Source organism: Macaca fascicularis, chromosome 18 (assembly GCF_037993035.2).
Source record: "Macaca fascicularis isolate 582-1 chromosome 18, T2T-MFA8v1.1".
Taxonomy (NCBI): Eukaryota; Metazoa; Chordata; class Mammalia; order Primates; family Cercopithecidae; genus Macaca; species Macaca fascicularis.
In genome coordinates, this window is record NC_088392.1 from 66,315,511 (window position 1) to 66,329,992 (window position 14,482).

The following is a 14,482-nucleotide window of genomic DNA, read 5'->3' on the forward strand; positions in this document are numbered from 1 at the left end:
TCAGTGTTCTGGTTGTTCCCGTTTGGTATGCAAAATTTGTAAAAGAAAACAAGTTAAGCAATGATTAGGAAATAATAAGGCCTGAATTGAATTTGCTCTTCTGCTGAAAGAGCTCAGAGAAATCTCAGGTAAATACCAACCACTGATTTCAATCAAATTCTACTGGGCGAAAATTTTCTTTGTAAGGACTATTTAGCTCTGAAACAAGTTTCCGAAAGTAACTTCAAGGAAACATAACTCTTTATTTATCTGATTTATGCTTTATGCTATTTATCTGATTTAAGCTGTATTTATCTTTTCCAAAAGTTCATTTACCTTTGATGTAGAGACTATACATCCGGTGTTTTCTTGGATAATACAGTTTGATAAGCAGTTTACTTAGGGAAAACAAATAATTAGTTCTTTATTTGCTGGCTATACAATCTCTAAATAATTTTGTAAACTTTAATCCTGTAACTAAAGAAGTCTAAATTATCTTAGACACAGTGATTGCTGTAACCAAGCGAGTTATAGAGAAATGCCACACTTTGAGACAAATTAAAGAGTCCTCTATTAGCCAGCGACCAAGAGGCAGCTAACGCCCAAAATTCTCTCAGCCCCGAGGACCGGGCTAATTCTGTTTACGTACCGTGGTCTAAATAGGGGAGGGGGGATTTTAGCTGAAGCAATTTTTACAGAAGCAGAACTGGCAAAAAGTTAAAAAACTAATTGGTTACAAATGCAGTTACAAAAAAATAAACAGTTCCAGGTGCAGGGGCTTAAACTATCACAAAGAGATAAATGCAGGGGTTTTGGGTGCCATCCACCGAGTGCGTCCCCAGGAGCTGCTGGTGCAGCTTGCCTCAATATCTTATCAGTAGGTGCATTCCTGAACGTGCTTTGAGTCAGTTTTACACTAAGTATGCCTTAAGCGATGGAGGTGAAAGGGGGCTGCAAGTGAAGAAACTAAAAATGGAGTCTAGGAGAGAGTCACTCAGGTTAAAACAAGGTAGGGTATCACATGATTGTTTCTGGGTAGGCATTTGTCCTGGGATGGTCTAGTTTTAAGGAACCACAGGCTTGTTGTTTGTTGAATGAGGGAAGAGAAATTCACTCTTATTCTGAAGCTGAATGAGTCACAAGTAACCCTGGTTACTCTGGCAGCAGTAATCATGTGAGAACCCAGGCGCCCTGGAAAGCAGAGCCAAGAGTAGGAAGAAACTAGGTTCTTGGTTGGTGACCATTTATCATCCAAACCAAGACCCTTGTAGGAATGAAAGGGGTGCTGTTAATAATTATTCTAGGACAAAAGCATAAATCAGAAGCGTTTTAGGCAAATCAGGATCCATAGTCACCCAAGTTCTTGGTGATACCCCATGTATTGTTGAATACCTGGACCAAACTATACTTGAAGCCTTATCTATCTGGACTTTTCAGTTACATGAACCAATGTATTCTTATTATTTAAGCCAATATGTGTTTGAAGTTCTCTGACTTACACTATAAAATATCCTAATTAATATAGTCTCTCAACTTCTTTCCAATTTCTTCTCTGTTTTGAAACCATTGGAATTTCCGGACATGTCTGGAAACAATGTTAATAATCTTCCATCACATACGTTTATACCTACCACTCAACTGGCATTTCTGCATTTGATCGGAAACCAATTTCACATTCTGCCTATTTTTTGACACTTTAAAATAAAATTAAATAACAAAATATTACAATCTTATATTAGAACTATTAGATTTCAGCTGGGCACAGTGGCTTATGCCTGTAATCGCAGCACTTTGGGAGGCCAAGGCAGGCAGACTGCTTGAGTCCAGGAGTTCGATACCAGCCTAAGCGACATGGCAAAACTTCATCTCTACAAAAAACACAAAAATTAGTTGGGCATGGCAGCACGCACCTGTAGTCCAGCTACTGAGATGGGAGGATAGCTTGAGCCCGGGAGGCAGAGATTGCAGTGAGCCAAGATTATACCACTGCATTCCAGCCTGGGTGACAGAGCAAGACCTCACCTCAAATGAGAGAGAGAAAAAAAGAATGATTAGATTTCTTTGGTAATAATATATAACAGAAGTGAGATTAAACTTAATATAGTATGAATACCTTTAATTAGGAACTGAATTGGCATACTCATTACTTTTTAGGCAACACCGTACAAAGCCTGCACAATAGTGAAACAAAGCAATAACAACTATCAAAGAAGTTTACCAACAAAAGTGTTTCTGCCAATGCAATTTAAGCTACTCATTTGCTGTAGTTGTTATCCTCTTAATAGCAATTAAGGCAATCTCCTGTGAGGTTGTTTGATGCTCATGCGGCAAATTGGTGACTGTAGGTGTCTTTTGGGTTATGGATTCCAGGCCTTTTTGGTATTACATGTGTTACATGTTGTTTACTATTTTAAAATCCCATTCCTATATCACTTCGTTGTTGCAGTCATTCAGTTGATAGATTCCTTCATCATGCATTTATCAGTGTACCTAATTTGTGTAAGACACCGAGCTAAGCAGAGGGGCGCCTATGCTCTCCAAGAGCTGCCATGTGGCTGAGGAGAGAGGGTATGCAAAACCCTGACTCTAATACAGCTTCTTTTTATTGTTTTAATTTTGGGGGGTACCCTGGAGTGCAGTGGTGTGATCTTGGCTCACTATAACCTCCACCTCCCAGGTTCAAGTGATTCTCCTGCCTTAGCCTCTCAAGTAGCTGGGATTGCAGGTGCACACCACCATGCCCAGCTCTTCTTTTTTTGAGACGGAGTCTCGCTCTGTCACCCAGGCTAGAGTGCAGTGGTGCGATCTCGGCTCACTGCCAGCTCCGCCTCCTGGGTTCACGCCATTTTCCTGCCTCAGCCTCCCGAGTAGCTGGGACTACAGGTGCCCGCCACCATGCCCGGCTAATTTTTTAGATTTTTAGTAGAGACAGGGTTTCACCATGTTAGCCAGGATGGTCTCGATCTCCTGATCTCGTGATCTACCCACTTCGGACTTCCAAAGTGCTGGGATTACAGGCATGAGCCACCGCGCCCGGCATCTTTTGTATTTTTAATAGAGATGGGGTTTTGCCATGTTGGCCAGGCTGGTCTTGAACTCCTGACCACAGGTGATCTGCCCAACTTGGCATCCCAAAGTGCTGGGATTACAGGCACACACCACTATGCCCAGCTAACTTTTTGTATTTTTAGTAGAGATGGGGTTTCACCATGTTGGCCAGATTGGTCTTTAACTCCTGACCTCAGGTGATCCACCCACCCCAGCCTCCCAAAGTGCTGGGATTACAGGCGTGAGCCACCACCCTCGGCCTAATACAGCTTCTTAACTGGTGTGGCTGGGCAAGAGTTACAGTAGTTCCTCCTCATCTTCAGGGAGGCCTGGACAGCATTTCAGACTCTAAGCAGTGTCAGCAATTTAGCCTGGGGCTCTGAACAAATACTTTCATTTTCTTCATGAACCACAATATGGAAAAAATGTAAGGTGCTAATTACTGTAACACATATTAAAAAGTAGTACTGGAAAAGAGAGGAGAATAAGTTATGCCTGAAGTGCTTGAGAAGAGCTAGACCTAAGTAGGATTCCTACAGGCAGAAAGTAAAGGGAAGTGGAAAGTAATGATTTAAGAAAATACACACACGCTGTGATTCTGCAGTCCTCCTGTTGGGAATCTATTCTACAGAAATTAAACCAGCAGGAGGTAAAGACATATGTACAAAGATGTTTATTATAGCCTTGTTTGTTGTAGCAAAATACTAGAAACAACATAATTATGTCAACAGCAGAATGTTTGAATACATTATGGTATATCCATACTACGGAAGGCCTGCAGCTTTTTAAAAATATTAAATCTCTGTGTGTTGACCTGTAGTTGTAAAAGTAAGTTGTTTAGCAATGTGAATAGCTAGATCTATTTTTGTGAGGCAACAACTTATAAATGGGTATATGTTGATCTATGAATACTGAGGAAGGTGTAGAAGGATACACCAACCTGTTAATATTGGTCATGTGGGTAGTGGTGGTGAAGAGTGTGGTATTGGTTTGCTAATTTTTCTTTTATAAATCTCTACTGGTCTTGTTACAATGATTTTTTTTTTTTTTTGAGACGGAATCTCACTCTGTCTCCCAGGCTGGAGTGCAGTGGTGTGATCTTGGCTCACTGCAAACTCCGCCTCCCGGGCTCACACCATTCTCCTGCCTCAGCATCCCGAGTACCTGGGACTACAGGCACCCGTCACCACGCCCGGCTAATTTTTTTTTGGTATTTTTTTAGGAGAGACGGGGTTTCACCATGTTAGCCAGGATGGTCTTGATCTCTTGACCTCGTGATCCACCTGCCTCGGCCTCCCAAAGTGCTGGGATTACAGGCATGAGCCACCGAGCCCGGCCACAACGAACTTTTTAAGTTGTCATTAAAGATTGGTGTTTTGGAGAAGGAGACACAAACCCTGGGGCAAGAGCGATGGGTGAGAACTGAGTGTAGTCTTGTGAAGGGGCCTCCTTGTGAAGTGTTAACTTCTTACATGATTTTACTTCTATGGAGAGGAAAATTTAGTGCATTTGAAGCTTCATCTCCTCTCTTCCTGTTCTGTATTTTTCCTTTTTAATAACCCCGTGTACTAGTCTGTTTTCACACTGCTGATGAAGACTTACCCAAGACTTGGTAATTTATAAAGAAAAAGAGGTTTAATGCACTCACAGTTCCACGGGGCTGGGGAGGCTTCATAATCATGGTGGAAGGCAAAAGGCACGTCTTACATGGTGGCAGCAAGAGAGAAAAAATGAGAGCCAAGCAAAAGAGTTTTCACCTTATAAAACCATCAGATCTCGTGAGACTTATTCACTACCACGAGAAGAGTACGGGGGAAACTGCCCTCATGATTCAATTATCTGCCACCAGGCCCTTCCCATAACATGTGGGAATTATGGAAGCTACAATTCAAAATGAGATTTGGGGGTACAGCCAAACCATATCATCCAGTCTCAGTAGAGAAAGCTATATCCACCCGTACAAGTGGTTTGAAGGAGACTATGGGAGAAAAGGGAGGGAAGGGGTAACCAGCTCACCTCCATCTCTATATGCTGGTCCCCTCTGCAGACCAACCAGCAGGCCCAGGAAGAGACCTGTGGAAAGGTAAGCAGAGGCAAAGGACTGCGATAAGACAGTGGTGGCTAGGGAGTGGCTTCAAGGGGACACGCCGAGGTCAGCCCTCCCTCAACGCTGGAGGGAGCAGAGAGAAAAAAGGCATGCCTCTGAAAAACAGAAAAATTACATAAAGGTTGGTGTGTCGTTTCCCATCCACTGCTCCAGCACCAAGGGCCGGGAGGACTTTTGCTGTGGCTTAAGAGTGATTGTTTCCCTGTGTGTGAGTGTTTCTGAAAATCTGTGTGTTTCTACAGGCAGAGAACACTGGCACTTCTTGCTACTGTCTAAGTCCATCAATAGGTTTTCCTGCATGGTTTACTAATATTTGCCGGAAGCCTCATGAGTCCAATTTTCCACACTAGAGACTAGGAATAGGAATAGGAATAGCAATAGGAGCTATGCTTGAAACTCTACTTTGGCAAAGGATTCTTATTTTACAGAAACGTCACGGAATGGAATGACTTTACTTAAATACAAACAAAATTTTAAAAACTTAATACTAAATTCCAGTTCTTTCCTCCTTCACCTTCCCTCTTTTAAATGAACATTTGTTGTTGTTACCTTTTTTGTGTCATTTGCCAAAGCGCTACAGACTCAGTGGAGAAAATTGGGAAAATTCAGTGAAGCACGGGTAGTATTTTGGTCTTATGGTATAGAGATAGGGATGAACATTTTTCTTTAAACAGTGATGGGGTATTGTGAACTGCGGTATGCTTTTTTCCTCTTCTGCCACTTTCTACTTTTTAAAAGAAGGATGACTGTCCGACCTTCCTGTACTGGTTGTCGCAGCCCGGGCCAGCCATTGTTGCAGACAGACCGCCGGCTGGGTGCCTCCCTGCCGGTCCCCAGGCTGCCGGGCCTTAGCCGGCGCGGCCCCTTTAAGGAGGCAGACGGCGGGGGCGGTCCCCGCGCTGATTGGCGGAGCTCGGAGCCACGTGGCCGTCTCGGGGCTGCTGCTGTTGCTGTTGCTGCTGCGGGGGTCGGGCGGCGGCCAGGCGGTTTGGGTAGGCACAGCTGGACCCCGGGAAGGGGACGAGTCGACAGATGTGCGTGAGGAGGTCCCTGGTCGGCCTCACCTTTTGTACCTGCTACCTGGCTTCTTACCTTACGAACAAGGTGAGGGGGCGGGCGCGGGAGGCAGAGTTTGCACGTGGGAGGTTTGAGTCGGATAATCTTCCCGTGACAAACGGAGCCTCTTCCTGCTTTTTACCTCATTCTTCCTAGTGGCGGTGGAGAGCGAACCTCCTCCGCGTGTGGGATGCTCTTTTCGAAATAGGATTTGTCAGCTTGCACTGTCCTTGTTTCCTGCACTGTAAAGCATGGCACATCTCCAGGGAAACAGGATTTTTGGGCTGGCCACTTCCCGGGAACTTGGTGTGGGGCTGTGTGGACTAGTTTTAAAAGCAAGCAAGCAATTGGCTCCTGCTCCCCCGGGGAGGAAGAGTCAGAAGAAATCTGACACATCCTGCCTTTTTTCTAAACACGCCCCTGTCCCAGAGCCCCGTGAGGTTCCAGAAGCCTTTAAATAGAAGAGATTAAACCGTCTCCCCCTCGCACTGCTGATTCCCGAATCAATTTTTTGTACGTCTCCACTGTAAGCACTTCAGGAGATTTTCATGGAATTATTTTTTAAAATAAAACGTACATTTAGTTTTAGGTTTAAACTAATGTCATGAAATCATGAAAAGCTTTTGGCGAGGAGGCAGAGAAGCCGTGGTGCCAGGCTTGGGGTTTTGTTTTGCAAGGACGGGGAAGCTGGCTTTAGGTTTGGTACCACGCAGGGAAAGGTTGGACCCAGTAGGACCGAGTGAGCATGGCTGGTGCATTACCTGTTGGCCTGGGCTCTGGGCTGGCCCCAGCCAAAGTGGGAATACACGGTGCAGGACCACCTGGCCCCACTGCGGGGTCTTACCGCGGGCTGCCCACCTGCTCCGCTCTTCCTCTCCCCTCTCTTCCTCTCTGGAAAAGAACCATCAACAAACAGCATTTCCTTCTACCTCCTATCCTAGGGTGAATGGCTGTCTTTATATATTCAGAGGATACTCCCCAACCCCCTTTCCTTCTCCAGTTGATTTTTATTTTATTTTATTTTATTTTTCATTTCTTTGAGATAGAGTCTCGCTCTGTCACCCAGACTGGAGTGCAGCGATGCGATCTCGGCTCACTGCAACCTCCGCTTCCCGGGTTCAAGCAATTCTCCTGCCTCAGCCTCCTGAGTAGCTGGGGCTACAAGTGTGCGCCACCACGCGGGGCTAATTTTTGTACTTTTATTAGAGACGAGGTTTCACCGTGTTGTCCAGGCTGGTCTCGAACTCCTGACCTCAGGTGATCCGCCCGCCTCAGCCTTCCAAAATGCTGAGATTACAGGTGTGAGCTGCTGCGCCCGGCCTCCAGTTGATTTTTAGTTATGGCGATATGCCTTTGAAGGTCCATAAATGCAGCCTTCCTGGGAGGCAGTTATGGGTTTTACTTCCTGGCTCCACTTACTTGGCGTTTGGAACCTTACTCTTTCTAAACCTAAGTTTCTTAACTTGAAGATGGGACAAAGCGTGCTCTTGAAAGTGGTGTTGTGGCCGGGCGCAGTGGCTCACGCCTGCAATCCCAGCACTTCGGGAGGCTGAGGCAGGTGAATTGTTTGAGGCCAGGAGTTTGAAACCAGCCTGGCCAACATGGCGAAACCCCGTCTCTACTAAAAATACAAAAATTAGCTGAGCGTGGTGGCAGACGCCTGTAATTCCAGCTACCCAGGTGGCTGAGGCAGGAGAATCACTTTCACCTGGGAGGCGGAGGTTGTAGTGAGCCGATTTTGCACTCCAACCTGGGCAACAGAGCGAAACTCCATCTCAAAAAAAAAAAAAGAAAGAAAGTGTTGTTGTGAGAGTTAATGGAAATGATGTTGGCCAGGCACAGTGGCTCAGGCCTATAATCCGAGCACTTTGGGAGGCTGAGGTGGGCGGATCACCTGAGATCGGGAGTTTGAGGCCAGCCTGGTAAATATGGTGAAACCCCATTTTGACTAAAAACACAAAAATTAGCCGGGCGTGGTGGCAGGCGCCTGTACTCTCAGCTACTCGGGAGACTGAGGCATGAGAATCACTTGAGCCAGAGAGGCAGAGGTTGCAGTGGGCAGAGATCAGGCCACTGCACCGCAGCCTGGGCAACAGAGTGAGACTTCATCTCAGCAAAAGAAATGATGTTTGTAAGGTAGGTGGCCTAGTGCTTGCCATTGTAGCAAACTATAAGGTAAGTGGTCCTCACTCTGGAAGAAAAGAAAGGACAATCTTTTGTTTATACTGTGACAGTAATTAATAACTTTTAACAGATTTGTTTTCTTCTCATGGGACAAGTAGCTAAACTAAAGGAAGATTTTTTTTTTTTTTTTTTTTTTTTTGGTAGCACCTACTCAGGAATTCAGGAATTTGGGAATTTGTGAAATTTCTGGATTTTTCAATTTATTCTAATTTGTCTAGTGAACCTGATGGATATGATGATAAAATTTTACTTTAAAACAAAATAACCTTTCTTTTATTTCCATATAATCATTAGAAGGGGTAGATTAACACATCTGTCATGAAAGCCCATGAGCCATGGCATTGGTTAGATAAAAAACATTTTATTTAAGCAAAAAAAAGCAGACAAATAGCATTTAGTTCATAGAAATTTATGCCCCTCTCTGGATGTACATTTTCTTTGTTTCTTCCTTTCTTTCCTTTCTTTCTTTCTTTCCTTTATCTCTCTGTCTCTCTTTTCTTTTCTTTCGACAAAAGCTCACTCTGTCATCCAGGCTGCAGTGCAGTGGTGCAATCTCAGCTCACCACAACCTCCACCTGCCGAGTTCAAGTGATTCTAGTGCCTTAGCCTCCCGAGTAGCTGGGACTACAGGCGTGCACCACCATGCTGGGCTAATTTTTATATTTTTAGTAGAGATGGGGTTTCGTCATGTTGGCCAGACTGGTCTCGAACTCCTGACCTCAGATGATCCGCCCACTTCAGCCTCCCAAAGTGCTGGGATTACAGGCATGAGCCACCACGTCTGGCCTGGATGTACATATTCATTTGTGGTACTTTTACAAAATTTTTTGGAGCCCCATGGCATTTTATAAATTTTTGTCTGTTTTTTGAGACAGGGTCTTCTTCTGTCACCCAGGATGGAGTGCAGTGGTGCAGTCATGGCTCACTATAACCTCTGCCTCCCAGGCTCAAGCGATCCACACACCTCAGCCTCCTCAGTAACTGGGACTATAGGCACGTGCCACCATGCCTGGCTAATTTTTTTTTTTTTTTTTTTTTTTATAGAGACGAAGTTTTGCCATGTTGCTCAGGCTAGTTTTTAACTCCTGGGCTCAAGCAATCTGCCCACTTTGCCTTTGCCTCCCAAATGCTGGGTTTACAGGTATGAGCCACCATGCCCAGCCAACAAATTTAATAAAAAAGACAAAATACCTTCCATGTGCATAATGCATCTAGGTGTTAGATTAAATTAAACCAAATTGTTTGGTCCCAAGAATATATAATCTGAATAATCGAAATCATAGCTGACCACGGGCCCTGAGAATGTAAATACGATGGTTTGGAATGCTTTGGCTTGGGGATGTTGGGAAGTGTCAGAACTAGTGGAAAGAGTAGGTCAAGAACAGCTTTTGTTTATACTGTGACAGTAATTTATAACTTTTAAAAGATTTGTTTTCTTCTCATGGGACAAGTAGCTAAAGGAAGATTTTTTTTTTTTTTTTTTTTTTTTTTTGGTAGCACCTACTCAGGAATTTGTGAATTTGTGAAATCTCTGGCTTTTTCAATTTAACTATTCTAATTTGTCTAGTGACAAATTAGTGGCAGGAAAGAAGCGGAGACAAAGGAGATTGTCCACAGAGGGAGGAGGAGGTGAGCTCGAGAGTGGAGGAGAGGAGATGGGAGAGCCAGGGAGGTTGTACATTATGGGACCCTGGTGAGGAACTTTATATCTCTTAGAAGCTTGAGCCTTTTATGGCCATTGTTTCATCTTCTCAACCAGGACGGTGATGTTCCCTTCTGGCAACCAAGGCTCGGGGGGGGGGTCGGCTTGGACCAAGTAGAGGCCAACTGGGAAGAAATCTGCAGTGGACACCCCATGAGCATATTCGTATATTCGTTCTCCTATAAGCATATTCTAGCATGAGCATATTCTACCATGAGCATATTCTACTATGAGCATATTCTACTGTAATGTGGCAGAGAGCATGTAATTTCTCTGCCACATTAATTTTCTTTTGAATTAGTGAAGATTTTTTTTTTTTTTGGTCTAAAGTAGAGGATGCTCTCTTCTAGTTTTTTGAAGCTTCCATTTCAGTTTATTTCCATATTTCTTAGTGTAATTTTCTCCTTCAGCCGTTCCTCTATTTATTTGTAGAAAGAAAATTCTTTTGAAAAAATCTTATATAGCTCATTCTGACCCCTTCTATTGTTTGAAAGAATGGTCGATATTTGTTAGAAATTTGAAGCAGCAAGTGTGCTGTCAAAGGAAGCTGCCCTAGGTAGGGAGGGAGGAGAAAGCACCACATCATTGAGCTCTGGCTTGGTGGCCTGGGCTGGCCCAGGCTGATGACATGTTCCTCCGTCCTTTGGGAGGTTCCAGCTGTAATCAGGCCCTAGGCAGCCAGCTGTCCTTCTTCACTTCATAGCAATTGAGCCTTCAGCTCAGAGGCAAAGTTCATTTCTGATCTGGACAAGTGGTTGGCATCTGTAAAATACAAAAAATGTATTAAATTAATAAATACTAAAACCTCAGTGAAAATAAATGGGTAAATGGCAGAAGTAGACAATTCACTGAAAAAAGAGATACAAGACCGGGCACGGTGGCTCACGCCTGTAATCCCAGCACTTTGAGAGGCCAAGACAGGTGGATCATCTGAGGTCAGGAGTTCAAGAGTAGCCAAAAATTAGCCAGACGTGGTGGTGCGCACCTGTAGTCATGGCTACTTGGGAGGCTGAGGCAAGAACACCACTTGAACCAGGAGGCAAAGGTTGCAGTGAGCCAAGATTGCATCATTACATTCCAACCTGGGCAACGGCGAGACTCCATCTCAAAAAAAAAAAAGAGTTACAAGTGGATAATAAGCATAAGAAATTTACTTACATACCTTTCAATGGCTCCATTTTTTTTTTTTTTTTTTTTTTTTTTGAGACAGAGTCTTGCTCTGTTGCCAAGGCTGGAGTGCAGTGGTATGATCTTCACCCACTGCAACCTCTGCCTCCCAGGCTCAAGCGATCCTCTCACCTCAGCCTCCCAAGTAGCTGAGACTACAGGCTTGCACAACCATGTCCGGCTAATTTTTGTATTTTTTGTCAAGATGGGGTCTCACCCTGTTGCCCAGGCTGGTCTTCAACTCCTGGACTCAAGTGATCCTTCCGCCTTGGCCTCCCAAAATGCTGGGATTACAGGTGTGAATGGCTCCCAAATTGCTCCTTCTCTTTCCTCAAGAACCTCATTGCTAGGGCTTTGCTGTTCAATCGATAGCATTTTGTCTGAGCAACACTTCTCAGTGACGCGAGGAATTGCCAGAAGGGGACAGCAATTAGGACCTTGATTCCATTTGTCATAGATTTCTTTTTTCTCTGTTCTTTAGCAAGGTGAGGCAAGAGTTTCAGGATCTTTGATTTCGCCCAGTATGTAGGCCAAAGCTAAGCACACAATAAACGAAACATTTATTGTCGTAATGAAGTTTGTTAAGGGTATTTCAGGCCATGACTCAGATGCTCACTTAATCCTTTCTTTTTCTCCATATGAGAATAAAAATATCAGAAAAGTAGGGAGGAACATATTGAATTATGTAGTAAATAGATTTCAAGGAAGAAGAGGAAGTGTAGAACAACGCATAGGCAGTTAGCCATAATTGTGGCATTTAGGAGCTCAAACAAGGGGAATTCTGTGTGGACTAATTCCTGGGAAAAAAGAAGATATATAAACTTGCCCAACACCAGTCCACTCCATTTTTTTAGAGCATGTGAAGGATCAGTAGAGTCCTTGCTTAAAGCCATTTGAAGGTTTTAGACTAAAAAAATAAATTATTGGTGGTCAATAATAGGAAAAAAATGGAAAAGATACCCAGAAGGATGAAACACAATTCCTTCACTCATAAAGTGCTCTAAATTCAATTATTATACATAAATATACATAAGAGAAATAGAAAATGACCTTGAGTTGGTTTAAAAAAAGTCCGTAACATGCTAAAACACAGCAAAAACTATGACTCCTATGCAGAATTAGTTTGAAAAAATCATTTAATGCAAACAACATACAAAATCCTAAGATGCAGAATTAGTTTGGAAAAAAAATCATTTAATACAAAAGACATACAAAACCCCAAAAATTGAAGGACAACAAAGGAAAGAAAGACTAGGATGTGGTTTTACTTGAAGAGAAACAAAGGATTGGATTTTTAGGTAAACTGGACCATAGGCCGGGCGCGGCGGCTCAAGCCTGTAATCCCAGCACTTTGGGAGGCCGAGGCGGGCGGATCACAAGGTCAGGAGATCGAGACCACAGTGAAACCCCGTCTCTACTAAAAATACAAAAAATTAGCCGGGCGCGGTGGCGGGCGCCTGTAGTCCCAGCTACTCAGGAGGCTGAGGCAGGAGAATGGCGGGAACCCGGGAGGCGGAGCTTGCAGTGAGCCGAGATGGCGCCACTGCACTCCAGCCTGGGCAACAGCGTGAGACTCCGTCTCAAAAAAAAAAAAAAAAAAAAAAAAAAAACTGGACCATAGATAAAGTGGATACCCTGAAAAAACAGACTGTGTCCGGGGACTTGTCTGAATTATTCTGGGGCTGCTACAGTTACAATGTGACATTTCTGGCATCTGGGAAGGTGCTGAGTGTTCCAGCATCTGTAACATCAGACCCAGCTGCTGTGCTTCCTTGTTTGCTCATGATGCCAGCTCCATTTCACCAATTAAAGGACAGCCAGGCTTCTGGCAGCGCTGGGAAAAAGCGGCTCAATCTCTTTTTTTCTTTTCTTTTTTTTTTTTTTTTGAGATAGACTCTCACTTTGTTGCCCAGGCTGGAGTGCAGTGGCACGATTTCTGCTCACTGCAACCTCTGCCTCCTAGGTTCAAGCGATTCTTCTGCCTCAGCCTTCTGAGTACCTGGGACTACATGTGTGCATCACCACGCCTGGCTAATTTTTGTGTTTTTAATAGAGACGGGGTTTCACCATATTGGCCAGGCTGGTCTCGAACTCCTCACCTTGTGATCCGCCTGCCTCGGCCTCCCAAAGTGCTGGGATTACAGGCGTGAGCCACCGTGCCCGGCCGGCTCAATTTCTTTAGTATGACTTAGGAGGTCATTTGTTTGCCCAGTTTGTGATTTTGATGAGAATAATGGCCTTTTTAAAACTTGAATGTACCTAGTTATGTGGTTATGCGGTTATGTTTCTTTAATAGAAATGTCTTTGATTATATGGTTTGTCAATTTTCTATCATTTGAAATGTCCAATAATTTGGTGTTTGTTTTTCAGTATGTGCTGTCTGTCTTGAAATTTACCTACCCTACATTATTCCAAGGGTGAGTATTCTTTGCTCTTTATATACATTTTTAGGAAATGTCCAACCAACATCATTCTTGGAAATAGTTTTAATAACTGCATAGATTTTTTTTTTTTGGCAAATAGACATATTGTAAGATATTTAGCCACCTTATTAACAGACATTTATGTTCCATTTTGGGGGTATGAAAACAATGTTACTAGACATTTTTGTGTTCAAGTCTGCCAGATTTCCAACTATTTCTTTGGGATTGATTCCTACATAAGAAATTTGGGTTAGGCTAGGCATGGTGTCTCATTACTATAATCCCAGCACTTTGGGAGGCTGGGGCAAGAGTATTGTATGAGGCTGGGAGTTCAAGACCAGTCTGGGAAACATAGCAAGATGCTGTCTACAAAAAAAAAAAAAAAAGAAAAAGAAAACTGGCTAACCATATGCAGAAAAATGAAACTGGACCCCTATGTCTCACCATATACAAAAATTAACTCAGGACGGATTAAAGACTTAAATATAAGATATCAAACTCGGCCGGGTGCGGTGGCTCAAGCCTGTAATCCCAGCACTTTGGGAGGCCGAGACGGGCGGATCACAAGGTCAGGAGATCGAGATCATCCTGGTTAACCCGGTGAAACCCCGTCTCTACTAAAAAAAAAAAAAAATACAAAAAACTAGCCGGGCGAGGTGGCGGGCGCCTGTAGTCCCAGCTACTCGGGAGGCTGAGGCAGGAGAATGGCGTAAACCCAGGAGGCGGAGCTTGCAGTGAGCTGAGATCCGGCCACTGCACTCCAGCCTGGGCGACAGAGCAAGACTCCAACTCAAAAAAAAAAAAAAAAAGATATCA

The 14,482-nt window shown here is 43.8% G+C and overlaps 1 protein-coding gene across 10 annotated transcripts in view; it reads left to right on the top strand.

Moving 5' to 3' along the window:
* The first annotated feature begins 6,063 nt into the window (after positions 1 to 6,063).
* TMEM241 (transmembrane protein 241) overlaps positions 6,064 to 14,482 on the top strand; it is a 159,523-nt gene continuing 151,104 nt past the window's right edge. For 9 of the 10 annotated variants that reach the window (XR_010582896.2, XR_012427251.1, XM_015440107.4 and 6 more), the window contains exons 1-2: positions 6,064 to 6,238; positions 13,614 to 13,660. Coding sequence is in view for 7 of the 10 variants with exons in the window: in XM_015440107.4 (XP_015295593.1) it covers positions 6,167 to 6,238; positions 13,614 to 13,660 (119 nt within the window). In the remaining 3 variants the exon portion in view is untranslated. The remainder of the gene's footprint in view (positions 6,239 to 13,613; positions 13,661 to 14,482) is intronic. The other variant, XM_074022731.1, reaches the window with a different exon arrangement.